The sequence below is a fragment of the Eretmochelys imbricata genome, chromosome 2 (genome assembly GCF_965152235.1).
Source record: "Eretmochelys imbricata isolate rEreImb1 chromosome 2, rEreImb1.hap1, whole genome shotgun sequence".
In the NCBI taxonomy this organism is placed as follows: domain Eukaryota; kingdom Metazoa; phylum Chordata; order Testudines; family Cheloniidae; genus Eretmochelys; species Eretmochelys imbricata.
The window spans coordinates 221,323,476-221,351,302 of record NC_135573.1 but is presented as its reverse complement, the minus strand read 5'-3'; the positions used below and the strand labels follow the sequence as shown (position 1 = coordinate 221,351,302).

General features: G+C 44.2%; 1 protein-coding gene across 1 annotated transcript; it reads left to right on the top strand.

Annotated features, from left to right (window-relative positions):
- Nucleotides 1-3,145: 3,145 nt before the first annotated feature.
- On the top strand, nucleotides 3,146-27,827 carry ASB4 (ankyrin repeat and SOCS box containing 4). The gene is made up of 5 exons (XM_077808747.1): nucleotides 3,146-3,323; nucleotides 7,703-8,002; nucleotides 15,066-15,556; nucleotides 17,349-17,462; nucleotides 27,639-27,827. The coding sequence occupies exons 1-5, from the start codon at nucleotides 3,146-3,148 to the stop codon at nucleotides 27,825-27,827; spliced, it is 1,272 nt and encodes a 423-aa protein (XP_077664873.1).

Below are 27,827 nucleotides of genomic sequence, written 5' to 3'. Positions count from 1 at the left end.
ATAAAAGGTTATCAGGTAAGGTGTTTCCCAAAAGGCTCTGATATACTGGTGATTAATATCATAGTAAAATGTATGCATTAACACTATATAAGGAATTATGAATATTCATGGATATTAGGCTTCACAGTCTGTATCCAAACAAAGGGAGAAACAGGGCTCTTCCAGACAGGAGGGAAATGTCACAGATGGAATGTCACCTGTCTACAATGTAAACTAAATATGGTGGAATCAAAACCCTGGAAACCCCATTTACATACAGAGGGATGTGAAGCCCACAGGAAGGGAAAAAAACCATGAAGTCATCCTGCCTCTTGAAATAAGGTCATTAAACTTTGGAAGATATAAGCATGGGTGGCGGGTACAATAGGCTGGGGGAGGCTCTGCCTCTCCAAATACCCAGGTGAGACTCTGCCTATGCCCTGTCCCCAGGCAGCCGCCTCCTGCTTCCTGCTCTGTGGCTCTTCCCTTGTCTGTGCTGTGGCCCCGGATTGGGGTGGGGCTGGCAATGGGCCTGGAGCTGGGCCCGCGCCACCCGCCCGGTGCTCCAAGGGGTGGGGGCGCTCCAGGGCTGGGTGCACGGGTACCATACCATCTGCCCACCCAGCACTCCGGGGCTGAGGAAGCTGGGCCCATGCTGCCCACCAGCTGCTCTTTGGGCTGGGTGGGGGGGGCATGATGGCGGGGGCCATACTACCTGCCCTCACGGCGCTCCAGGGCTGGGGCCGCTCTGCCACCCATCTGCCTGCCCAGAGCTCTGGGACTGGGGGTGCTAGCTTGGGGCGGGAGCTGGCAGCTGTGGTTGGGGGACTCTGGGCTCCGGTGGAGGGACACAGAAGGGGAGGTGCCTTGGGCAGAAGAGGCAGGCAGTTTGCACACCGCCCATGGATATAATAAGCAAGGACAGAAGCCATCTTTGGCATCCAATCACTAGACAGACACAAGGGAACAGAGTTCTTGCAAGCTGAAAAAGTTGGGTCCCAGCGGGGCGGGTAGAAGTCTCTGGGAACTGAATATGGGGAGAAACCTGCTTAGGCAAAGATCTTTCACCTTACAAGGTAAGAGGTGACAACCCCTTACCGGCCTGGATTGCATCCAGATCCTGAACTGTGACAGACAAAGTCCAAATTTTCCAAAATGACTAGTGATTTGGGGTGCCTCAGTTGCTGGATGCCCAATGTGAGACACCTTAAGACACCTTGATTTAAAGAAAATGCTGGGCACCCACCTGAAAATATCTGCCAGTGCTCCCCTTACGAAAGATTATGCCCCAGATTTTAAAGGGAATTTAAGTGTAGTTGTGCGCAGCTTTGTAATACATAACTGATTTAGGCACTTCAGAAAGTAAGATTTAGGCTCCTAAATCAGTTAGACATTGCAACACTGAGTGTAGCAACACTTAATACCTTTAAAAATTGGGGCCAGTGTCTAAATGGCACACTCAAACCCATGACAACATCCATAGCTTCATCCACTCATCACCCATTTTGGAGCAGGTGCCTCGGCCTGCTCTGTATTTGCCCATGGTGTGAAAATGTCAAGTGGTTTCACACCTATAGTTTCAAAATTAGCCACTTATCTTGGGTGCCCAACTTGAGACATCTTGGGTCTGATTTTTATTGCTGCTAAACACCTGCAGCTCCCACTGAATGTAATTGGATTTGTGGGTGCCAGGGACCCTTGAATTGAAGCAGTGGGTGTTCAGCACCTCTGAAAAACACTTCCAAAGTGTTTCCAGTTGAGCGTTCGAAGGGTGAATCACCTAAAATAAGTGGTCATTTTTTAAACTGCGGTCCTCAACTGTGTGCATGGCAGACTGTGTACAATTCTAGGCTTTATGTGTGAAACTATAGTGGGTAACATTTTCCAGTGCTATGCCATGAGGATTTTGTACTGCAGTTCTGTGACAATGAAGGTTTATGTGTCAAAAGCAGAGCTGGGCAGAAAATGGTAATTCTGTTTCCTGGAGGATACTGAAATTCAGGTTCATTCCAATTCAGAACAAAAAGCCCCCTACACACCAAAAATTTTGAGATTCTGCACAAAACACAATCACGGTTCTCTTCCCAGCTCTACAGCCCTGGAGCCAGGAAGCCCTGCAAGCCCAGGCTGCTCAGGAGCTGGCTGGGAGACCTGGCAAGAAACCTGGCTGGTGTCCAGTGGAATTGTGTTGACATGAGTGGAGTCACATGAAACCTTTTAATTTTGACCAAAAAAAGTGGTGTCAATTTTTTTTTCAGTCCAGCTCCAGCAAAAAGGCTAATATGGAAAGTGCTGTAACGGGTCTCGTTACTTCAAAGTAGAGTTCTGGCAAGAACCTTGCTTATAATGAAGACCCACAGGTCTTGAACTCGGGTCTGTTGGCAGCTTTCGTGTCCTGGTCGCCATCCGGTGGCTTGCTAACCACTCGCGGGCTGAGTGGCTAATGGAATCCTGGCCCCAGCAAAGGCACTGCTCACGGCGTCTTGACTGGAGGAGCGCCCAGCTCTACCTCTTGATCTGACCATGCTTTTTAAGCTGGAAGGAGGCACAGGAAGTTGTCTGTGCAACTGGGCAAATTCCTGGCTGGCTGCTACCTTGGACCCTGCCTTCTTGCCCTCCTGAGCCTAGCTATTCTGACTTGTCCCTAATTCCTGCTTTGTCGATACTTGCCTCAACTCCTGACTTGACTCAGGCTCTGACCCTTGGGTTGACATCTGACTCTGACTCCTGCTCTGACCACTAGGGCTGACCTCCAAAGCCCTGGTCGTGACGCTTACTGCTTTCCCTGAGAAATGATACCAGAGCTAAGCACGTTTTAATTTAATTTTAGTAGTTTTACACAGGATAAAAGTCTGATTAATGAAACTTAACTTATGTGGACCCCTTAAAGATACTTCTTCATATTGGTCTCATAGCCACGGCTGTCTGTGCTTGCTTTGACGGAACTCAGAGTATGGTGACATCCAAGATAGGCACTTCAATGTCTGAAATGCTCCTTAAATAGAACAAACAGATCAGCATGACTTAGTGATAAAATTACCTTCTGGTTCACAGGCTCTCCAGCATGCAACTGCACTATAGGGAACTCAGCACATCCCTCTGTGCGTAATATAAACAAACACAGTTGAGAATAGACATAAGTGAGACATATACAAAAGAAGAGAGCATGGAAGAAAGGATTACTCGGGCTGCGGCTGCCAAGTTAATGAAAAAAGATTTTCTTGAAGCTCTAAAATCAAATGACTACAAAATGCTGGAAGATCTTTTGATACAAAAGCAAATAGATGTGGACACAGTGTTCGAAGTGGAAGATGAGAACCTGATTTTGGCATCATACAAACAAGGTAAAAGCAGCAGCTCCTGCTGCTGCATTTGCAAAATCTAAGCAAACTGGTCTTAGTAACTTACTTTTGCAGAAGCAATTGTCATGTTTTATCCCTCCAAAATGTTAAGGCTTAAATTGACTCATGAGCTATGACCTACATAACTAGTCAAAAGTAGCTCAGCCTTATGCTTCTTAGAGTAGCCGCTGATAATCCCAAATATATTTATATGGAGATTAAAAACAAATGGGTTCATACTGCTCCCTTCTCTGTGGCATTGTAAGTCACCAGGAGCTGAATAACTGGTGTGGTACCGCTGCAGTATGCCTCCTATTTCAGAGGCTCCTTACATCTTGTCTGGTGGTTTAGGTTGGGGGTAGGCCCACCACCATCCTCAGAGCTGTAGGTTCAGGAAAGCCTGGAGAAAGGACTCCTTTGCTCTTCCGCCCCCTCCCCCCGCAGAGAACCCTAGAGCACAGCCAGAATATGTAAATACATTGGTATATATAAATTCCCTCTACATACCCAATCAATCCACTTGAAAAAGCCGACCCAGAAACATAGGTTGTTTCAAGCTTCCCATTTTCAGCTTTACAGATTCCCTTTAGTTCAATCCCCAGGAAACGCCCTAGGCCTCGAATGTTATTTGATGGGAGAGGTTTTCTTTTTCAAAGTCATAGAATTGGGATGCCATAGTCTATTGTCAAATCAGAATAAGTAATCTATTGTCACCCTGGGAAACCAGTCAAAACAAACACTTCATCCCTAGAATCCTCTTCAGAGGGTGGAAAAAAATAAACAAGCTCATAGCTAGGCCCTGACCAACTTCCAACAAATTTATGTCTGAAAGCAATAAAGCAGGTTTTATGCTCAGCTAGCATCAAAACATCCCAATGCTTATTTTCTGCGGGATTTCTCTCGTGAATCTAAGATGCAGTAAGCAGCTGTCTTTTCCAGTTGTTAAGCACACATGGAAATAAACATCTTCAGCTCAATCTCTCAGCTAGTAAAACAAATAACCTTTTCTTGTCCATGTCTGAAGGGCTACTAATCTCACCTTTGCCTATTTCCTGGGTATCTGATACATGGTTTTTGCTTCTCTGGTTTCAAAGAGACAATGGTGATTCGCAATCAATATTTGTTTTACTTGGATGGGATCTGAACAATCTCACACAGTGATGAATATAGCAACTTAAAATATTGTCTCTTGTATTGCTCTCAGACTAAAGGCTAAAGAAGGTTTGTGTGTTCCTACAAATTTAACCCATCTTATTTAAAATGTGCAAATTGAATGAAGACGGCCATAGATCTATATCCTTTGGAGGGGTCTTTCCTCCCTCATGAGGCACATGCACCTGTCTCCCCAAATCATAACAATGCATTTATTCTCTTTGTTGGTTGAGGGCATTCCACTGACTCTAGGGGAAATCCTGTCTTTGTTGAATAGCCTGAATAACTAGACTTTGATAAAGGGAGATCCAGGAGGGCAGAAAGAAACGATCCTCATGAAGACCCTGATCCTTCACCATTCAACTCAATGGGAGCTTTGCCAGGAGCTTTGTAGGATCAGAATAGGATGATACTGTACCCCCACGGCTGATCTGTTTCCTCCCTTCAGGGAATGGCTGGTGGATTCAAGTAGGACTAGTCTGCTCTGCCCAAATTCTTTCACTTTCCTGTTCCTGGACCACTCCTGGAAATGTCCTGTGCCTTGGGGCACAAGCAGCCTCTATGAAGCAAAACTATAAAAATGGTATAGTGGTGTTTCATGCTTGCTCTTGTGTATTTAGCAAGAGCTTCCATATCAAATTTGTACCATTTATAGTTTACAAATAAGAATTTTCTAGCCACCAATTCACAGGCTCAGCTTAGTATCTGAAAAATCAAAGCAGAGCTCTTTCTGTACACCACAGCTCATTGGCAACAAAAATGTCTGGAATATGAATCTAGCTGGCCGACTTTGTAGTTGATATATGAGTCAGGCAACTTGCTCTTCTGCATCTATTTAGGATGTGCCATACTGGCTGTAATAAACGCTTGTATTTCTCCGCAATATAAATAGATACATCTTGGAAGCAGATAGGCGCAGTATTAGAATGCTGCATTCACAGCTACTTTTATGAGTAACATTTAAATGAAAATTAAGCATTTTATAGAGTTTGTTTTTAAAAACTACATTACCAAACAAAGCATATTCTAGATATGTATTTGCCAATTTAATTATGAGAATGAATTACTCACTGAAAAAGAACAAACATTACAAGAAGAAGTTATATACTACCCATTCCTATTTTTCCCTCTCTTTAATACAGTATATATGTATAATGCAACTATGTTAATGTTACATTAAAGATGAATATTTAAAGTCATGCATGCTAGGAAGTACAGAAATTAAGGTTCCAATTAACTTGCTCCCAATGTACATCCTGAATATTTTTTGGGTATGCATTTTATGCCATAGAAGTATTAAGCCTATGGATTTATCCACCATGCAGGGAGGAGAACGGCAGAGGTTGGGGGAGACAGAAATAGAAAATGTTATATATGTGCAATGAAGTGCAATCATACATATTACATTTCCTGAATTTTAACTGAAAACTTATCTTTGTCTTAATGTACATTTTTGTACTTAGAAGGGGTATTGGTTAGAGAGCAGGACACAAGGTCTGTAACTCTGCTGCTCCTGCTCCAGATTATTATTTTATTTTACTTTTATACAGATTATTGAAATCACCACTTCTGAGATGGTCTATGTGCAATCATCAACAAACAGGCATGTTTTGGGTACAATATGGGGATGCTGATGGGGAACACATCCAGTTCACTATGGACGCTGTGCTGTGTGGAGAAGATAAAACAGTTGTGCACATTTCTAAATTCTGCTTTTTTAATGTGGGTGCCGTTGTGTCCTGCTGAGTGCTGGCCAGTAGGTTTGGCCTTAATGCCACCAGACATCCCCTCGTGAACCTCTTGCTTAGCTCAGGACTGGCAAAAATGACACAACATTTGATTTAGCGCCATTCTAATTTTGGTGGCTTGATGACCAGTGTGATGAGGAGAATCCACCTCAGAACAGTAGTGAGGACTGATGATCAGGCCACTGTGTTTAAGAGCACCACCTTCTGGTCAGTGTTGGGGAAGAAACTGGGAGAGTGAGATGGGAATCAGGAGCAGCAGCAACCACCCTGCTCCTTCACCCTCCAGGCCCAGAAGGAAAATGTCAGTGACGGCCATGATGCTGTTTTCAAGTGTAATGGGTTCCGTAACGTAAGCCTGTGTTTCAAAGGAAAAAAAAATACCACTGTTGCAAGATATTGCTACATGGTAAAATGTCGAGGGAAGAGAGGGTATCAGCAACATTGCCAGAAAGAACAGTGAACATTTTTGGAACCAAATTTCATGCAAAAATGTCACTGCTGTCACACGGACCTACACACCAGCTAACTTACTGCGTTGTTGTAACACCCAGCTGTACACTTGCAAAGGGTGGCAGGTGACAGTACATCCGCAGTACTGCTGCAGCTACGTTGCAAGGGGGCAGCCGTGCAACGTGCATCGTGAGCCCTTCCACAGGAAGGCAGCACCCAGACCCTGATGTGAAATCCTGAGATCTCCTACCCAAGAACAACATGATGTGCTACCTGTTGAGTCAGAGGTCTAACTAAGAGTTCTGCATTAGAACCTAGGGGTGCGATACTCAGCTCTCATTAGACATACTCGTGCTAGCTCTCCTTGATGCGGTGTGCTAAAAACGGTCGTGCACCCACAGTAGCAAGGGCAGCAGCAAGTGGTGGCAATGGGCTAGCTGACCTGAGTACAAACCCACCAGAACTCCCCCTCACCACAGCTAGCCGGTACTGCCTCTTGCTGCTTCCCATCCTACCCCAGCTACACTGCTATTTTTAGCTCACTAGCTCAAGGAGAGCTAGTGCGTGTCCATTGTGAGCTGGGAAGCACACCATCAACTCCTAGTGTGGACGTAGCCTGAGTGCTGCTTTTTATTCGAATGTAGAGTTTGCTTAGCTCTTTCCAGATCCTATTCCCCCCTCCCCCCCTCCCCCCCCCCCCCGTATGTTTCAGCTGGCATTTCAAAGGCTTTAGGACTTTTTATTCAGTCTTGGAGGTTGCAGGAAGAAAAAACTACCCTCGGAGTACAGTTACATGGCAATTCATCTGTTCAAAAAGCAATCCATTCAGCCTGCATGCTGGCAGTGCTTATTGAAAGTAAGGTTATTACTCCAGAGCACTTTGCATACACTAGACCCTAACTGATTAAATTATATTAAAATAAATTAAAGCTTAACTACAACACCCTTCTGCCCCCCTCCAATTAGTCTTATTTAGTGGCTCATCTGGAAGATTCTTATTCAAGGCTGGTAATGCATCTTCACTTTTTACAGGATATTGGCTGCCTAGTTATAAGTTAAAATCATCTTGGGCCACTGGACTGCATATATCAACCCTATATGGATATCTGGAGAGCCTCATGGTACTGTTAGATCACAAAGCGGCCGTCAACTACAAGCCAAATGGGAAAGCTGCTATCCACGTGGCATGTGATGTGGCAAATGTTGAGTGTCTCATGATCCTGTGCAACCACGGAGCTAACATTAACTGCTTTTCACTGAGCGGCCACGCACCCTTACACTTCTGTACCACAAAGGCCTCTGTACCTTGTGCTCAGCAGCTCATTTGGAGAGGTAAGTCAGCCTATAACTTAGACAGTCAAGTACCTCTGAGGTTTAGCAGGAGTTTAAGGGTCTGTATTATGTTGTTCAGAAGCAAATAATCATATTTCATGCTTGTATAGCCCCCTAGTGCTTCACAAACGATACATATAGAGCCCCACCAAAACACAGCCAACTCGGAGGAGGGCAGCACTCCAGCTGCAATTTGGAGAGCAGGAAATTTCAATCCAGGGCCCCAGGGCAAACCGCTTCTCATGCCAAAAGTGGTCTTTAATGCCCACACAGAGCATGCAAGGCCTCAGCTGTAAAAATAAATGCACACAGCCATAATATGCACTGGCATTTGTATCTTTGATAAACTGAGAGTGTTTTTCGTTTGAGTTCACCCACCCTGAAACCTACAGCTTTGTCCTTGTCCAGAAGTTACAGGAAGAGTCTGTGTGTGTATGTATATGTACGGGGGGGAAGGTGGGGGAGATTCCCCTTGACTTCAATGGACGCAGGATAGGCCCTTAAAATAACTGCAAAGGAAAAAAATAAAATCAATATTACTTACAGCCTCCCACCCCAAGCTGTCTTCAAATACTCAAAAGTTAGGAAATACCACAATTATTGTTGCCTGTGCAAAACTCGTCTGGTCCCTTTGTACATATATGTTATGATACAGTCTATAATTACATGATCCCAGGACCTCTGCCTCCTTAAGCACCGAACGGATAGTACTCGGAATGAATGAATGAACCGCTTATTCAGTAGCTTGTTTTATTCTTGTTAATTGTGTGGCCCGCGGCTTTATTTACTGCAGACTCTGGGTCTCGGTCCAGGCTCTGAAAGCATGCTCTGAAGACAATTATTGCTTTCTGTCATGAGGTCTCTCACCCCACTGGTGCCTCCTGCTGGCCATTTCGGGACTTAGCGCTGGTCAGCAGGTGTGCCCTCTGATGGGGTGAGTCTCCCATCCTTGTCTCTGCCTGAAGACCCACTGCAGTTCCACTCTCACGGCTTCTGCTTCATGGCACAGCCCTCCGGCCGTGTCACACTCCAGGTTCCCCCCTTCTGTGGGGACTTCTTTTGCAACAGTCGAGCTGTTTCTTGCAATGGTTTGGAAATCTATAGCCTGGCTGCTTTTTCAGTGGCAAGTGGGGGTCCCAGCCCAGGGACCCTGTAAACAACAGCTTTCCACTACCCCTCCTTTTTCTCCACCAGTCTGTCTCAATTCCCTGGGCCACTTTCCTGCAGCCCCAGCACCTTTGGCTCCTGCACCCTGTTCCCAGAGTCTCAGGCCTGCAAGCCCTAGCAGCCCTGTTCACAGTGCTACTCTGTAGCCCGCTAGGAAGCTAGCCCCCTCCTTAGGGCTTCCAGTAGCAGACTCCCTTGGTCTGGCCTGCAGCTTCCTTTCATATGGGCCAACTGGGTCCACAATGGTTGGTCCAGCCGCTGCCCTAATTGACTGTTTTCTTGCAGCCCTCCAGGCTGGGTTTTAACCCTATCAGGGCCAGTGCAGGGCAGATGCCCTGTCACACTTTTCTTCTAGGCTTTTCCATGGCACTCATCAGTATAGTATCTGAGCACTTCACAAACACCATTGAATTTATTTTCACAATACTTCTGTGAGATGAGCTGGTTTCATTATCCCCATTTTACAGATGCAGAATAGAGGGGCAGAGAGACTAAGGTCAAAAGTGTCCACTAATTTTGGTCAATTTGAGACTGCTTTTTCAGAGTATTTAATACTATATAGCACTTTCTGTGTTCAAACCACAGCTCCCATTGACTTCAATTGCTGCTGTGATTACTCAGCGTTTCTGCAAATCAGACTCTAGGGTATCAAGTCAGGCATCTTGAAAATGAGGGACACCCAATTAGTGACTGTTTATGAAAAGTTTGATGCAAGTGATTTGCCTTGTATCACATAGGAACCCTGTGACAGAGACAGGGATAAAATCCAGTTCTCCAAAGCAGTATTCAATTGCCTTAACCATGAAACCATGCTTTGTCTTCCTGCAGTCCCTTGCATGCCTTCTGGCATGGCCAGGTCATGGGTGACCAGACCTAGTAGTTGGAGCCCGAATCTGCAGTCACGAGCGAGGACTCCTGCTTTGGGATACTAGGAGTCTTAGAAGCAGGAGACAAACTGGAGATCAGAACCACAAGTTGGGAACCAAAGTCTAGGATGAGTCAGGCTACCAGCGGGTCAGAGGCAGGAGACAATCTGAAGGTCAGCAACAACAGGTCAGATGCCAGGAGTCAAGTTGGGTCGGAATGCCAGGAAATTGAGCAGGATAGTACAAGCCGCACAGCCCTGAGCAGGGTGAAACTTAGTTGTTCAGATAGCTTCCTGTTCCTGCTGCTGGCTAATCAGCTTTGTGACTCTGCCAATTGGACCTCAGGGTGGGACCTCACAGTGGGGCTGGGCTTTATGGGTTTCAGGTAAGCTATCGCTAGCAGGCTGCTAGATGGAGGATTGGTGCAAGGCTACACCCATGAATCTTGTGGGCTTGTGTTTGAGACTCCTGAGTGATGGTGTATTCTGCAGTAAATGAAGTAAGGGTACTGCAGATAACACTTTCTTAATTTCCGACCTCTGCACTGAATGAAGCAGGGATCTCATTCATAAAAAACAAAAAGTGATCATTCAATTAAAGTCTGTATTATAATGCATACGCACAGATAGCCTGAATTCTGCCATTGCTTAACTTTTGAGTGTTTGGCTTTGTAACCATAATATTTTTAATATAGTTTTGTGTGTGTGATTTCCTAGGTTTTTTTAAAAAGCAACTGGAAAAACAGATATGCCATCATGTTGACACCCACATGGGTCATCAGCAGGGTTGAACTCTTTAGATGCACTACACAGAACTCTGACACTTGAGTTAACAGAGTAACTGATAGCTGTAGTAGGTTGTTATCCTCCTTGTGGACCACCACTAGCAGGGAATGAGTCACTTTGCCAGAGGGTTTCACAGATATCTGCTGACAGCAGAGAAATAGTAAGATTCAGAGATCTTGGGTTCCATTCCAGTCTCTGGAGAGGATTGTGCTCTCCTGGGCATAGACTATTATGCCCATTCCCCCAGACATGGCCCTTTCTGCCCCTTCCTCTCCAACCTATTCCTATCCTAGTCCTGTCTCATCCCCACGCCTGGCTTCTCCTCACTTAGCCACTCCCAGTCTCTACTCCTCAGGCTTCTCATCCTAGTTCCAGTCTCCTTGCCCTGTAAATTCTAGTCTCCCCCTCGCCCCCTGGAATTCCCCCACCCTACCACCTGTTCTGTATTCTGTCTCTTCTGCATCTGATTTAGGCAGCTTCCTCCCTGCAGTCTGGGACCAGCCGAGAGTGGGGGTGAGGGACAGTGAGAGCGCAGGAGAGAGACAGTCTCCCTGCTCTCAGTTCTGGTGCCTGGACTCAGACCCACCAAGGCTTGGAGCAGCCAGAAACTGCAATTTCAGGGAAAACCCTACAGCCATAGTCTGGAGCATGCTCAGTGCAGGCAGAGTAAGCTGCAAGTCTCAACTGAGCATGTGCAAACTGTGATTTTTAAAAACTGTATAACTTAGCCAAAGTTGGGCCAGTTTTCATATGGATGGGAAAAGGCCCAACCTGACACAAAGGCCAAATGTAAAGTCCTTGCTCCCAAGCATGGGGATGCAAGAGCTGCTGAAGGAAAAGGTAATTAGAGCCATATATTTTTCCCTAGCTTTGTACTTGGAAATAGCTGGCTGAAATTTTCCAATAAACATTCAACCTTAGACAAACACTCAGCATGGGAAATTTCAGCCCAAATGTTTGAAGCATGGCAACTGAAAACAGGGTCTTATAATGGAAAGAGTGGGGTAATTAAATAATAGGCAGTGCTATCAGTCCCACCTATTATCAGAATCATGGCAAATGCAAGTGATTTGGTTTCATTTGCTATATATGTCATTACTGCAGACCTTTCCTTAGCCTGAGTTCTCAGAGCCAGCATATGCTCTGGGCAAAGCAATCTATGATCCCAAAAAAATTACCACACCACTTTCCTTCGGCTGGAAGGTACCTATTCTTTTGTTTAGTAGAAAAGAAAATTAATGCCATCAATTTTATTTTGCCTGAAGCCAATAATCCTGACAATGGGTGTTAGATTCGCTACCATAGGAAAGCATAAAAAGTCAAAAGTGCTCTTGCAAATGCAGTGTAAGATGCATGTAAATGAAAGTATGTATTCTAAAGGCTTCCTCCTCCCATTTATCACTAACATAATAATACCTTACAATTACAGAGCCTCCTTTCATCCAAAAGCACTTTATAAACTTAAACTCCTATGCAAACTAAATATCGAGACTCTACACAAAATGGAACCACCTCTGGGGTGAAATATGGCAGCTGATTAACAGGGCATGGCAAAACTACACAATCAGACATGCCTTCAACTAACATGCTGGTACTGAAGGCTCAGAGATGTACCTCTCACTCCTGCCCTCACCTGACTCACATTGCCAGTTGTCTCTGATACCTCTGCCTGCATGTCCCAGCAACAACTCAAGCTCGGTGTAACTAAAACTGAGCTTTTCATCTTTCTCTGTTTCCCCCTTCTCTGTTAATGTTAGCAAATCTCCTGTCCCTTAGCCTGATGAGCCAGACCTAATTTTTCACACTGCTTTCTCCTCATCCATTCTTGATGCTTGCACAAAATCCTGCCTGTGCTAGCAAGGGTGGAAAATTTTACAGGAATCAGCCCACTGTAGACATACCCATGTAGGGGCTTCCATAGGACTGAGCATCAGGAAATCTCCGATGCTTGCACTTACCCTCTTCCGTGCTCCCGATTCTGCTGAGTTTGATTCTCCTCCCTTCTAGGAAGTGGAATCTGTCAACTTGTTTATAAACAGTGTTTAATTTTGCTTCTGCAGTGGCTTGCAATTACTTGGGGCAGACTGTCTGTAGCTAGGATGGAGTGAGATGGTCAGAGATTCAGCCACAGTAATCAGAAAATAAAGACACCCCCAATGATTTTGGCAGGAACAACACAAATAGCAAGAACGGCTGTATGCTCCTTTTCCTTTGGCCATCATTCGGAAGCTGCAGACGCTGATTGCCCAGTAGATGGTACTGTTGTTTCAGCAGGAATATTAATTTAGGCCTGAATGCTGCAGTTCAGTTCAATGCTCCTATTACCAGCTTGAAAAAAGGGCCTGATCTTCAGTTGATGCCTTACGTGGAGATACACCGGTTTACAGCCCCTGAGGGTCTGGCTCAAAATGCTTTTCCTCCTAGGCTCCGTATTAATGAGATGCATGCAGCAATCACTGTCAAGTGTGTTGATTTGTGAGGGGCTTTCTACTGGCATTAGAAGTCAAAAGTATCCCCTTTTCTTCACTGCCTAATTTATAGTAGAAAGAATTTCAGATACAGATTTGGACCTGAAATGGAATGAACTCAAAAGATAGAGATAGGCCCAAGCTGGGAAGCTTGGATCTGGAGCCAAAAGTAGATTTTTTTTAAAGCTCATTGGCTTTTAGCTCTATGGTGGAGGCACAGGAAACTCAGAGGCCATTGCCATGGACCATCTCCACATGGGACACGTATCTTTCTACATAGCTTCCCAGTCTCTTTGAAAGGTTGGCTCCAAAGTTCGCCACTGACTGTGCCCCCTCTTCTGTACCTGCCGTATATTCTGCTCCAGGGGAGGGTGTGAATTACTGCAGGTGTCTTCCAATCTCTCCTATTGGAGCTGTTCTACTTTGTATAAATAATTAAATATTCATTGGGCAGAAAGCAAAAGAACGATGATAGCCCAGTGGTTGGGGTGCTCAGCTGGGATGTGGGTGACCAAGGTTTAAGTCATGGCTCTGTCTGATTCTCCTACCACCAAGGTGAGTGCCCTAACCATCAGTTATTGCTAAGGCTGTGAGTTTGTCACGGAGGTCACGGAAGTCATGGATTCCATGAGTTTCCGTGACCTCTGTGACTTCTGGAATGGCTGGTGTGCCTGGCTCAGGGGCAGCTCAGGCAACCCTTGCCAAAGTCGCACCAGCCGCTGCTGAGACAGTCTCGGGTCACTGTGCAACCCATCCCCCAGCAGCAGCAGAGTTTGCGTGTGGGAGGGGGCAGGGGGTTGGGGGAGGGAGTAGGGGGCACAGGACAGGGCTTACCTGGGGGCTCCACGGAAGTGGCAACATCCCCCTTGCTCAGCTGCTAGGTGGAGGCATGGCCAGGCAGCTCTGCAGTCAGGAGGCTATTTTAGTCTATTCCAATCTTATGGCTGGAGCCACCAGGTGGCAATATCACTTAGTCTTACAATTTATTTTTCTTATCGTACAAATAGTGTCCAGTCTTTGAAGAAATTGTTGTTAGTTGTGCTTTGAAATTTCTTTTTGGGGGAGCTGTGGCAAGCAGTAAGGCAGTTTGCTCTGTGCCTTAATTCCTCTAACTAGAGTCAATTCTTGGAGACAGAGTTGCTCTCTAAGAACTGGGCAATGATTCTTATGCTGAGGTTCCTGAAAGAGGGGATTGCCTGCATGCTGTTTGCGACCACCTCTGTTCAAGAACTTATGTATATAGTGTAAAATGAACAAGCTGAACTAAGAATATACCCAGACTCTCATTTCTCTTCCAATGGGAAGCCAATCTGCAAGGCCTCTACAACTTGACTGAGAGGTGACACAATTCTGATCTATTCATATTCTGATCCTGTGCCAGTTAACATGGTATTTGAGCAGGAGAGCAACTGCTCTCTTGACACATTTTTCTCCTTTCTGCAGCATGCTGTGGAAGAGAGCATGTGGCTCTCTGGGAGGAACTTCTGAGCCAGACAGGCAAGCAAGGTGATATGTGTGCTATAAATACTTAGAGAGACAACCCAGATGAGATGTATACATCTCTAGAAAGAAAGAGATTTTTGTGTTTGCTTTTTTATGAAAACCTAGATAGAGATGTATGCATAGAGAGAAGAGACTAAGAGGTGGGGAAAGAGGATATAATAAGTGGAGCTTTGATTACAGAACAGAGCCATCATGTACAGTGTCTTTGTGAAACTGGCTTAGAAAAACAATGTGTATTTGAGCAATTGTCTCCCTTGATTCTTCTTCTTAACAGGAGCAAATGTGAACATCACAACAAACAATCAGGATGAAGAGACTCCCCTGCACACAGCTGCACGTTTTGGCATCCCTGAACTGGTGGCATTTTATGTGGACCAAGGAGCAAATGTTGATGCTGTCAATGCCCACATGGAAACTCCACTGGCCAGTGCAGCTTACTGGGCCCTTCGCTTTAAAGAGCAGGTGTACAGCATGGAACACCACCTAATCTGTAGGATGCTGTTAGACTATAAAGCTGAAGTTAATTCTCGAGATGAAGATTTCAAATCACCACTCCACAAGGCTGCCTGGAACTGTGACCATGTGCTGATGCATGTATTGCTTGAGGCTGGGGCTGAAGCAAACCTGATGGACATCAATGGCTGTGCCCCCATACAATATGTTCTGAAAGTGACATCTGTGCGGCCAGCTGCCCAGTCTGAAATCTGCTACCAACTTTTACTGAATCATGGAGCAGCTAGAATATATCCTCCACAGTTCCACAAGGTGAAGGATGTATTTGGTGCAATGGTGCTACTCTAGAGTAAAGTTAGAGTGAAGTTAGAGTGAAGAGATGATATTTTGATCTGGATTAGCTTTCTAAAGTTCAGATTTGAGTTCAAATAAGGTTAGGGTTTGAATCAGGATTTGATGGTGCCAAAACCTTGTGACTTGTTCTTGTGAGACTTTGGCCCAAAATGACAAAAATCTTGCAAGATCAGCTATTCTCTTGATATTTTCACCTTCTCATTGTTCCAAGAGAACAGCTACTGATGTCAGAAATAGACCCCTTTTGGTTTTGAAGCCAACCAGAAACCAAAACTGTAAGTGTTGGTTCAAATCTAAGGTTTCAGATCTTTCCGCATCTCAGATATACTGATATGCGTTAGTCAACCTAAATTACTGGGCTAAATATAGGGGGAACCAGGTAACATTTAATGGTTTGTGATATATAAAAGAGGCCGGAGAGGGTGATCTACCTCCTGAGATGATCTCCTGAGGTCTCTTCCAACCCTAATATTCTATGATTTTACCAGTCTCTTCTGGCCTTGAAATCCATGAATTTATGATGAATCATTTACCCCTGAAATTCAAAGGCACCACATTTGAGTTTTAGTCCTCTTCTAACATGCAGTATAAATGGGTAAAGCCAAAGAAGATGGTTGACTAGAGGGTAGTGGGGAGGAAGATCAAAATATGTGCAAGATATTCCTCAAAGAATTTCTAAAAGTCTGCAAAGTCCAGGGCACTCATCAACATGGGTTACATAGATATATAGATATATATATCTATCATTACTCCAGGTGAGGAGAGGGCTTTCTGTACCGAGTATGGAACACAGTATGAACCTGTCTATGCTAGCACCTAAAGTGTTTTCACCACTGTTTGAGGAAGTTCCAATGGCAAGACCAGCTTGTTTTCATAGTATAGACTGGGCCTTCCCTTGAGAGAGTATTGCGTAGAGGACTGAGAGTCAGGCCTCCTGTGTTTTTATTTTTGTTTCTGCCACTGACCTGCTATGTGATAGTGCATCAAGTCTCCATGCCATCATTTAACCACCTGTAAAATATGTAATGTGATACTTTAGCTCATAAGGGTGCTCTGAGGCGTACATTATTAATGCCTGCACAAGGCTGTGTGGAAAGGTAAGCATGCAATAAATGCAAAGTGGTATTGCATGAATGTGAGCAAGGGCAGGATTTGGTCCACTCTCAATTAACAAACCATATTAGAGTCAGAGCTGCTTCCAGGGCTCTTGCATGATTTAAAAGCTTGACTTTATACCTATTTATAACAGTGCTATTTTCCTTCCTTCCTTTTACAGTGTTTGTCGGGGCAGGACTTTTGTTCGTATTCAAGGACCTGTTCTCTGCTCAGGCATGAATGAAACGCCTGTGATTAACATTCATCAGAGTTATGCCCTATGTGGGGGAAGGGGAGTGGGGGAATTGTTAGTACATTTGTGACTGACAGCCTTGAGAAACCAGGGAGAAGATTGCTTCCATTCATGAAGGTACACTGTAACCCAGATGTGGTCTAAGGGATAACGCAGTGGGGTAGGAACTGTGAGAACTCTTTTCTATTCTTTACTGTGGCACTGATCTGCTGTGTGACCAGGGGCAAGTAATTCATCTCTTTTTCTTCTCCAACCTTCAGTCTGCCCTGTCTATTTAGATTGTAAATTATTCTCTTACTATGTCTTTGAACAGTGCCCAGCACAACAGGGCACAGATCTCAGCTGCAGCCGGTAGGTGCTACTGAAATTTAAAGAATCATAATTTCTGCTTCCCTCTTGCAGGTGTTGCAGGCCTGTCATTCCCACCCAAAAGCCATTGAGATTGTCATTAATTCATACGAACACATCAAGTCAACATCAAAGTGGAGAGCAGCTATACCTGATGACGTCTTTGAGGTAAGCTTTTAATGAGCTTCCACTTATGTTTGCAATGTTTGCATCCCTAACATTTCCACCCAGTCACAGAAAAGTGATTGTAATTGCAGATAATGCTTTGGAAAGCCTAATCCAAGAGGACAGGATGAGTATTTTATAAAATGGCTTGCACACAGAAACAGGAAAGAGAGAATGCAGTGCTGGTTCTAAGCAGTAGCACTGAGAATTTCAGAGCTATGTGGAATATTCAGGCTATATTGCAACTTTAAGTCACAGTTCATTTTTGAACAGGGTATCGGAGGGAGCACACAGCAGGAAAAATAGAGATACTTGACATTTTTCACGTGGAAAGTTTTCTCACAGAAAAATACTGTATGGTCAACAATATTTTTTCTTTGTCAGAAAATACACATTCTGAATCAAAAAAATTGAAGGAAAAAATCTAAGGGAAAAAATTTCCAGCAAGAAATAAAACCAGCATTTTAAAATGAAATGACAAGTTCTGTTTCATTTGGACATAAAAAGTCACCATGTTTCTGATTTTCAGTTTAAAATAAGTAAACAAAAGGATTTGCCGCGTCAACATGTTGCTTTGAAATGACAGATTTTCAGTTTTGACGTTTCTGAGTCAGAACTTTTCAGAATTTTTCATTCTGTTAATTTCTTTTTTTGATATTTGAACTTCCTATTAGGATTTGGAACAGAAACTAATTTCAAAATGTTAAAATTTCCTGTGGAATGGCAATTCCATTTTCGGAACTTTTCTAAGTAACAGTCCCTAGAGGTTTCAGAGTAGCAGCCATGTTAGTCTGTATCTGCAAAAAGAAAAGGAGGACTTGTGACACCTTAGAGACTAACAAATTTATTTGAGCACAAGCTTTCGTGAGCGACAGCTCACTTCATCGGATGCATGCAGTAGAAAATACAGTGGGGAGATTTATATACACAGAGAACATGAAAAAATGGGTGTTACCATACAGACTGTAACGAGAGTGATTAGGTAAGGTGAGCTATTACCAGCAGGAGAGTGGGGGGGAAAACCTTTTGTAATGATAGTCAAGGTGGGCCATTTCCAGCAGTTGACAAGAACGTGTGAGGAATGGGGGGGAGGGGGACAGGAATAAACACGGGGAAATAGTTTTACTTTGTGTAATGACACATCCACTCCCAGTCTTTATTCAAGCCTAAGTCAATTGTATCCAGTTTGCAAATTAATTCCAATTCAGCAGTCTCTCGTTGGAATCTGTTTTTTAAGTTTTTTCGTAGAGGAATTGCCACTTTTTGGTCTGTAATCGAGTGACCAAAGAGATTGAAGTGTTCTCCAACTGGTTTTTGAATGTTATAATTCTTGACGTCTGATTTGTGTCCATTTATTCTTTTACATAGAGACTGTCCAGTTTGGGCAATGTGCATGGCAGAGGGGCATTGCTGGCACATGATGGCATATATCACCTTGGTAGATGTGCAGGTGAACGAGCCTCTGATAGTGTGGCTGATGTGATTAGGTCCTATGATGGTGTCCCCTGAATAGATATGTGGACACAGTTGTCAACAGGCTTTGTTGCAAGGATAGGTTCCTGGGTTAGTGTTTTTGTTGTGTGGTGTGTGGTTGCTGGTGAGTATTTGCTTCAAGTTGGGGATTGTCTGTAAGCAAGGACTGGCCTGTCTCCCAAGATCCGTGAGAGTGATGGGTCGTCCTTCAGGATAGGTTGTAGATCCTTGATGATGCATTGGAGAGGTTTTAGTTGGGGGCTGAAGGTGGCAGGTGGCATTTTGTTATTTTCTTTGTTGGGCCTGTCCTGTAGTAGGTAACTTCTGGTTACTCTTCTGGCTCTGTCAGTCTGTTTCTTCACTTCAGCAGGTGGGTATTGTAGTTGTAAGAACGCTTGATAAAGATCTTGTAGGTTTCAGAGTAACAGCCGTGTTAGTCTGTCTTTGCAAAAAGAAAAGGAGTACTTGTGGCACCTTAGAGACTAACCAATTTATTTGAGCATGAGCTTTCGTGAGCTACAGCTCACTTCATCAGGTATTTGTCTCTGTCTGAGGGTTGGAGCAAATGCAGTTGTATCATAGAGCTTGGCTGTAGACAATGGATCATGTGGTGTGGTCTGGATGAAAGCTGGAGGCATGTAGGTAGGAATAGTGGTCAGTAGGTTTCCGGTATAGGGTGGTGTTTGTGTGACCATTGCTTATTAGCACCGTAGTGTCCAGGAAGTGGATCTCTTGTGTGGACTGGTCCAGGCTGAGGTTGATGGAAATTGTTGAAATCATGGTGGAATTCCTCAAGGGCTTCTTTTCCATGGGTCCAGATGATGAAGATGTCATCCATGTAGCACAAGTAGAGTAGGGGCATTAGGGGACGAGAGCTGAGGAAGCGTTGTTCTAAGTCAGCCATAAAAATGTTGGCATACTGTGGGGCCATGTGGGTACCCACAGCAGTGCCACTGATTTGAAGTGTCATTACACAAAGTAAAATTATTTCCCCATGTTTATTCCCCTCCCACCCACACTGTTCCTCACACGTTCTTGTCAACTGCTGGAAATGGCCCACCTTGATTATCACTACAAAAGGTTCCCCCGCCCCCCGCTCTCCTGCTGGTAATAGCTCACCTTACCTGATCACTCTTGTTACAGTGTGCATGGTAACACCCATTGTCTCATGTTCTCTGTGTATATAAATCTCTCCACTGTATTTTCCACTGCATGCATCCAATGAAGTGAGCTGTCGCTCACGAAAGCTTATGCTCAAATAAATTTGTTAGTCCCTAGAGGAACTCTGGCTGAGCCAGACACAGTTTCTTGAGGGCATGGGAGCTCCATTATCCTTTAAGTCAGTCTAGCATGTGTTGATCATGCCCCAGTTCACCTCTGCTGGCTAGGATGGAGGGAAGCGGGAGGCTGTGGCTCCTTCCACTCTGGAAAGCTTCGTGCCATTGCTGCTGCTAGGTTCATGCAGTCTTTGCTGTCAAGGAGAGCAAGGATTGTGACTGTGGCTGACCCGTCTGCAGGGAACCTCAGTGGGTAGATTTCTAACATCAGTGAATGGTATAAAAATGCCATGTTGCATGTATGTGACACTGCATGTTTTTGAGCCCTGTTATGGTATTTCTGGCAATTTGGTCATCGCTCCAGAAGGAGATTCATGTATAGACATCCATAAAAAAGGCTGCTGTATGAAAACAGAAGGGGCCTGGAGTGGGGGTAATTTAGATGAAAAAATTCAGCATAAATGTACCCTGAGTCTCCTCAGAAACAAGGAATAACTCCACTGAAGTCAATGGAGGAACATCAATGTGAAGCTGTTACAAATGGGATGGATATTGTAATAGAATGAGCAACTATATTACACTATTCTGGCACTAGGTGGCACTGCGTGTAAGATACTTTATTTAAAGGTAATCTTAGACATACCTGGCAGTGCATTACAGGATCTTATGATGAACACATCTGGTGTAGATAAGCAAGCTCTTTAGGTAGTCCATATCTGGTACAGAAGTACATGACATGGTATTAGCAGTGGGATTAAGAACAGAAACAAAAGGAAAACAGCAACAAAGGTTGCAGACAGAGGAAACAAAGGTTGAAGGATCTCATCAACACACCACTCTTCAATGCCCCGGAGAACTTCAGCTTTGACACATTTTCAGAAGAGACAGAACTGGAAGCAATATTTTGCAAGATTTCACATTGCTACCAAGCTCCACAAGGAAACTAATGCTATAAAGGTATTTTCTTTAATATATGCTGTGGGGAAGCAAGCAGAGCATATCTTTAAATCCTTTTACTTTACTGATGACAGTCAAAAAGATGACTATGAAAGGGTTCTGGCTATGTTTGATTCATACTTTATATCTCAGAGAAATATGAAAAAGCATGTTTTCACCAGCAAATTCAAGGACCAGGGGGAAATGGTGAATGTCTTATTGTAGCTCTGCATGCAGTGGCTGAAGACTGATTTTGGGGAAGCAAAACAAGAAAATACCAGAGGAAGTCTTTCACAGATGCTACAATGAAGAGAGATCTAACTCTAGCCACAGCTATTTCAAATAGCAAAGCAGCCTGAACTGGTGAGGCGGCAACAACATGGGTAACTTGCTAAACTTGACAAATAAGACACTAGGTTGGAAGCTGTGAACAGATGCAGCAGGAGTGCTAAAAGTTATTACCATAAGACCTCTGATGAAAAGAGAAAGAATTCTCAGGCTAAGAGGGACAAATTCCAGCCTACATGCACAAGCTGTGGAAAAAGTCATATCCTAAGAGATGCTGCATGTCCATCCAGAGACAGATAGTGTATTAAATGCAAGAAGTATGGACATTTTGCAGCTGTTTGGCACACCAAAGCAGTCAGGGAGTTGACTCATATTACAGACAATCAAGAGCCATTGTTTCTGGGATCTATTATGTGTGAAGACATAGAGCCTGCCAGGAAAGTGAAATTGAATATTCGTGGCAAGATTATTTATTTTAAAATTGACTCAGGAGTTGACATCCCAGTTAGCTCAGAAAGGATTTACAATCACCTTCAACCCCTCCCAGTGCTAAAGTCACCTGACACAGCTCTGACTAGCCCTGAGGTATTCTGAATTGCATGGGCCAGTTCATCACAGAAACAACTTACAAAGACAGAAGCTATGCATTTAGAGTACATGTGCTCAAAAGATCAAAGACCAATAACTTTCCCAGCCACAGCATGGCAGCCATGATGGGCCTAGTGAGAAAGGTAGAAGAACTGGATGGAGGATTTGATGATCTTGAACTTTTGAAAGGAGACCCAGCACAAATCAACGTAAGAGATAATCTGAACTATACAGTGTAGTGTTTTCCCCAGGAAGTGAAATTAGGGGAGGTATTCAAATTTACAGGGTGGGGAGGGGGGTGCGGGAATCAGGGCTGATGAGGGTTGAGACCATGAGGGTGAAGGTGGGCTGTATTGCACCATAGTAAAAACTGAAAAATGTTTCATGACTATTTTATAGATTTAACTCATGTTTTAAAATCATCACACAAATTAAAGTTGGCTACTCAAACCTTCTATGAAGCACTACATCTACAGCCTTCTTGGTTTCTTGTTATAATTTTGCACAACTCTGTTAATGAACGTCTTGAATGCAATGCGTTCATCTTCGGTGGCTTCTCGTGTGTCCGGTACTTCCATTCCTTCAATTGATATGCTCATTAGTTCATTCGCATGATCAGGCAGAAGGTGACTTCTTTCAGAACACAAAATTCTATTCAATGACAAAAAAGAATGCTCAGCTGTAGATTTTGTGACTGGGAGTAGCAAGAGATGAATTCCTACGTCTTTCATCCCAGGAAACATAGCACAAAGATCGGTTCAAGTCACCAGTGATGATAAAAAAGAAGGAGAAGTCAAATTTTCATTCATTCGTCGTATGATATTCCACTCTGTGTTCAAATTCTCTATTCTGTCCTGAGCACATGGAGGCCCCATTGCTGGTAGTGTCTCACTCCACTCAGCTGTCAGTGTTTGAAAAGGACAGGGATCTGTAAAAGCTATGTAGAGGTTGAGTAGAATGTAGAAGTTGCTGTTGTAGATTTTTAAGAATCCAGTCTGTGTACTTTTTCAGTTGTCTTAAGTACTTGTCCTCTTCACTTAAGGATTCAATATAAATGCCTTCATTAGTCAACTTCTGGACTGAAGTCTTTGCTTCTTCCAGTACTTTTTCAATGAATAGCTCTCTGATTGATCCAAATGTAGCTTCTATTGCTGGACAAAGATCTACTACTGTTGTAGCAGATGCCTGGATGGCATTGTTTAATGACCCAAGTGGTTTCAGCAGTAGACTTACAAGAGAGAGAATGGCAATAGTCTTCTCTGAATGTAGCAGCAAAAGTAATCCACCAGCCTCACTACTTAAATCCATCCCATCTTGGTAGATACCTTCCAAAGCCAGTAATAATGGCTGGAGTAATTTGAAGACAACAGCCAAGGATCGCTCATGAGAAAGCCAGAGGGTTTTCCCAGGTTGGACTAATTTGAACTTCAGTCCCAGTGTATCTTCTATATTTTCCAATATATTCAGTCTTTTTGGACTCTTGCTGAAAAAACAATATAATGAAGACATTAAATGTATAGTTTTTTGAATGTCTTTTGAAGAGTCTGCAGCTCATACTAGCGCTAGTTGGAGTAAATGGCCTCTGCAGTATGTATAGGAGAGACTAGGGTTACACTTTTTTCTGAGCAAAGCTTGTACTCCACCATGTCATCCAGAGAAGTTTGCAGCTCCATCAAATGCACAAGCAGCCATCTGTTTGGGGTCCAATTGACAAGCATTTAACTCTACTAAGATGTGGGTTGTCACAGATGCAGCTGATGTGTCATCTATAACTTGAACATCAAGAAATGCACCTACTGGCCTACCACTGACATCAAGATAACGTACACAATGACTTAATACTTGATGCCCATTTGCATCTGTGCATTCATCAGCCATGTATGCACATTTTTTTAATGTGGTGAGAGAGTTCTTCACTTTTTCAACTGTTGAGTCTTCCACTGTTGCACCACATGCTTCTAGCCAGTCAGATGAGTTTCTTGTAGAAAGACAGTGAGCGTCTGCTGGTCTTGTTCAGAACCAGTGTTCAACTTCAGGACGAACAAGTGACAATGCACTTAACACTGGCCTCCAGTTTGTAGTGTGTGGTATCTCCTGCTTAACTAGGAAGTAGGATGCCACAGCGATGTTTGTTTGCATGAACTGTGTTGTGTCTCCAACATTCTTAACAGCCACATTAACACTCACCGGTGTTGTCCTGGGTCAGTGGAGACTCAGAGTTCAGAGGTGCTTTCACATGAGTTCACCTCTCAGGTGGGGGGCAAGAAGGCACCTTGCTCGTTCCTCCAGCTGCTCACTGTTCACTCTGGCTACTGTTGTTCATTGTGCCACCGTTCACTCCATTGATCTGTTGCCAATGGCCCTGCGCTGTCACCTTCTGCTTCCACCTGCCACTGTGACCTCTGCAAGTTGGTCTCTTGAGGTTCCACCCAGCTCTCAGTGATTTCAGCTGAGCTCTCAGTGGGGGAACCTTACTGCTAGTGCAGACTGGGTCATCTCTTCCACAGAAACACTGTCCCACAGCAAGTCTAAGCACTTAGACCTGATTATCAGTGATTTCAGCTGTAGTGGTCACTTAACAAAACAAAAGACTCTCTATGGAGCCTAATCAGTTCTGTTTGCAAACAATGGAGAGGGGTAGGTCTAATAGTACTTGTGACTCAGGCAGACCATCAAGTAAAACACCTGTCCCCACCCTTTCTCTTGATGCTCTCAATCAGAACAGGCTAAGTACAGTTCTACTGCCCTTTACTCCTATAATAACAACAACAACAACATTTCATTCCCCCCCACCCCGCATTCAAGTGATTTGTAACCCAACCCCAGCCAAAAATCTATCACTTGGGCAACACAGCTGTTTGCTGGATATCTAGGTAGATTAGGTGTGAATGTAAATACAATCTGGTCCTGAAGCCTTTCCCCCCAACCGCCAGCTCATCACTAGCTGTCAGGGAGAGCTCATTTAGACTTTGATTACAAATCATAATTTGAAATTATTAAATTGGCCAACATCACCGACATGAATGCACTGACATTGTCATAAAAAACAGCAGCTGTATAAGGAAACTAGTCTATGTTCATACTTTTCAAATCTATTATACTTTTTCAGATACACGTAATTTATCATACACTGTATATGCTTTTAAAGTGTCTATTAATATTTCAATTTCAATTCAAATGTCCAAACAATCACTAAATTGGCAACACTGCATGCAACTAGTTCACAAACCTGGGGGGTGAGGTGGGGAGGTTGGGGAAATTCAGGGGGGGTGTCGGGAAATCCCTCCGTACAAACACCTCTACCAGAGAGAGCTTGGAAGAGACTAGTTACAGATTCATGCAAATTCAGAGGACAGCATTACCTGTTCACTGGGCACTGTTTTTCCAGCTATATAGAAATTTTGTACCTGAAAGACATACTATGTCACAGTCTTATTGAGAAACTGAAGTGCCTGGTTGCTCACATCAGTATTCCAGAACAACTAGTGATGGGTGATGGACCACAATTCACTACAGCAGCATTTAGGACAGTCCAAATGAAATATGATTTTGATCATATTATTAGAAGACCACATTACCCACGAATGGAGAGGCTGAGAGTGCTGTATAGGCAGCCAAGAAAATCCTACAGTAGGAAGATCCATTCCTTGCTCTTCTGAGCATAGGCATAATTTGACTTCTATATTTGGGGGGCAGGGCCTGGCAGGGCTGGGGCCAGCTCCACATGGCAGGGCCTGGAAAGGGAGTGCCACCTGCACCCCCTGACTCCTCTTAGCAGGCCACCCAGCCTGTCTGGGTTGGGCGGGGGGCACAATCAAAAATTCTAACTCAAAAGGGGAGTCAAGGGCTCAGCTCAAAAACTTTGAAAACCACTGAAAGGGTGCATGCAGGGAGTAGCTAGGGGCTGTGTGCAGTGAGGGGTGTAGCTCAGGGTGCAGGGAGGGGGTTAGCTTGGGGCTGTGTGCCAGGAGGGCCCTCTTGTGGTAGCTGTTCCCTGAGGGCTCTGTCGACCCCAGAGCCTGGTTCTGCCCTGCCTGTGGGCAGTTCTTACCCACTGCTTGGGCAGTCAAAAGGGGCTGGGAGTTTAGGAGCATCCACAGCCCTGGACGTCAGCAGTAGGAGATGGAGGAGCACCACATCCGCCTGCTCCATGGCGTCAGCCAGAGAAGCAGCCACCCTGACTGCCCAGCTCTGGTTTCCTGCCTCCGACCTGACCATGGCGTGGGGTGTCAGGGAGGGGAAGAAGAAGAAGAAAGATGTGTGTGTGTGTATGTGAGTAGAGCTGCCCCTGGGCCTGTCCCGCTCTGGTTAAGGCACTGCAGGCTGGGGGGACAATGCCCCTGCCATGCCTCCCCCAAATGCCACTCATGCTTCGAGTTACAGATCAACACCAATAGTGGCTACTAGATATAGTCCAGAACAACTCCTGGTGGGAAGACAACTCAGAACTACTGGTCCTATTTTGGAAAACAACTTATCTCCATAGTGGCCAGAAAGAGAGTAGCCAAATCGGATGAAAGGGTTAAATGAGTTTATGAACGCTTTTACAACAGATGTCACTCAGTTAGAGAACTGCCGGGTCTAGAACGTAGGTGACTATGTTTCTGTCAAATTGGATGGAGAAAAAGGATGGACAACTCCAGGTGCCGTAAAGTGGAAGAATTCAGTGCCCAGATCAGATGCGATCAAGTCCAGTAGTGGAGAGTTCAACAGAAGTCATTGACATCTACAATTTGTTCCTCAGGAAGAACAATCAACAGAGCAAACTCTACAGGTGGCAGATACAGAAGAAGACTCAAGACAGTCATTGCAACTAATGGACAGCCAGATGACCAAGCTGTTACGTGTTTGGGTCACGTAATTAGAAAACCTGCATGATATTGAGACACTTCACAGACTGATAGGTCCTGAACTTCAAGATAATGGGATAGTGTAAGTTCTGTAAATGGTAGGAAAGCAGATCTTACAGGGGGAGATGGAATGGAATACCAAACTGGATTATACTATTCGGCCTCTAGTTGGCACTGCATATAAAATACTTTATTTAAAGCTAATCTTATTAAAACCATGCCTGACAGTGCATTAAAGGAGTTTATGATGAACACCTCTGATGTATATAAGCAAGCTCTTTAGCCAGGCCATATCTGGTACTGAAGTGCATGACAAATATCAGACCCAAAGATACTTTCAGCTGTTCTTAAACTCAGGCAGCCCTGAAAGTCTGAGCCAGATGTAGGGTATGTCTGCATTTCAGTCAAGCTAGTTTGGGTACTAATAGTAATGAAGCCACATAGTATGGGCTTTAACGTGGGCTGTACAAGCACACCTGGGACCCGGAGTAATTATTGCAGCAGCTGGTCTACGATAAAGTCTCTGCTGCCGCAGCTTCACTATTACCAGTATTTGAGCTAGATTAAAGCTAGTTTGGTTGTGTCTACACAAGTTGGAATCATGCCCGTGATGTGGTGTAGACACTGCTCAGTGAAATGAATATGTCATTGCTGCAAAATGTATCATTGAACCATGAGATGGTTATAAGTGTTTTCTCCAGATTTGCCTAGTTGTATGGGAGATAGGATCTTATTGACCTAAAATACATTTTGTTTTGTCTTTGCAGAGGCACAGAGATTTCTACGACTCTCTGTTCACCGTGTGCAGTAATTCACCACGGTCGCTCCTGCATTTATCTAGATGTGCTATTAGACGATTATTGTTCAAAAGATGCCACAAAGGAGTCCCTTCACTTTCCATTCCACCTCCACTGAAGAAGTACTTGCTTTTAGAACCCGAAGGAATAATTTATTAA

Coding starts and splice junctions, on each gene's coding strand:
- ASB4 (XM_077808747.1), top strand. CDS start 3,146: ATGGAAGAAAGGATTACTCGGGCTGCGGCTGCCAAGTTAATGAAAAAA. Junction 3,324..7,702: donor TTTGGCATCATACAAACAAG/GTAAAAGCAGCA, acceptor CACTTTTTACAG/GATATTGGCTGCCTAGTTAT. Junction 17,463..27,638: donor TACCTGATGACGTCTTTGAG/GTAAGCTTTTAA, acceptor TTGTCTTTGCAG/AGGCACAGAGATTTCTACGA.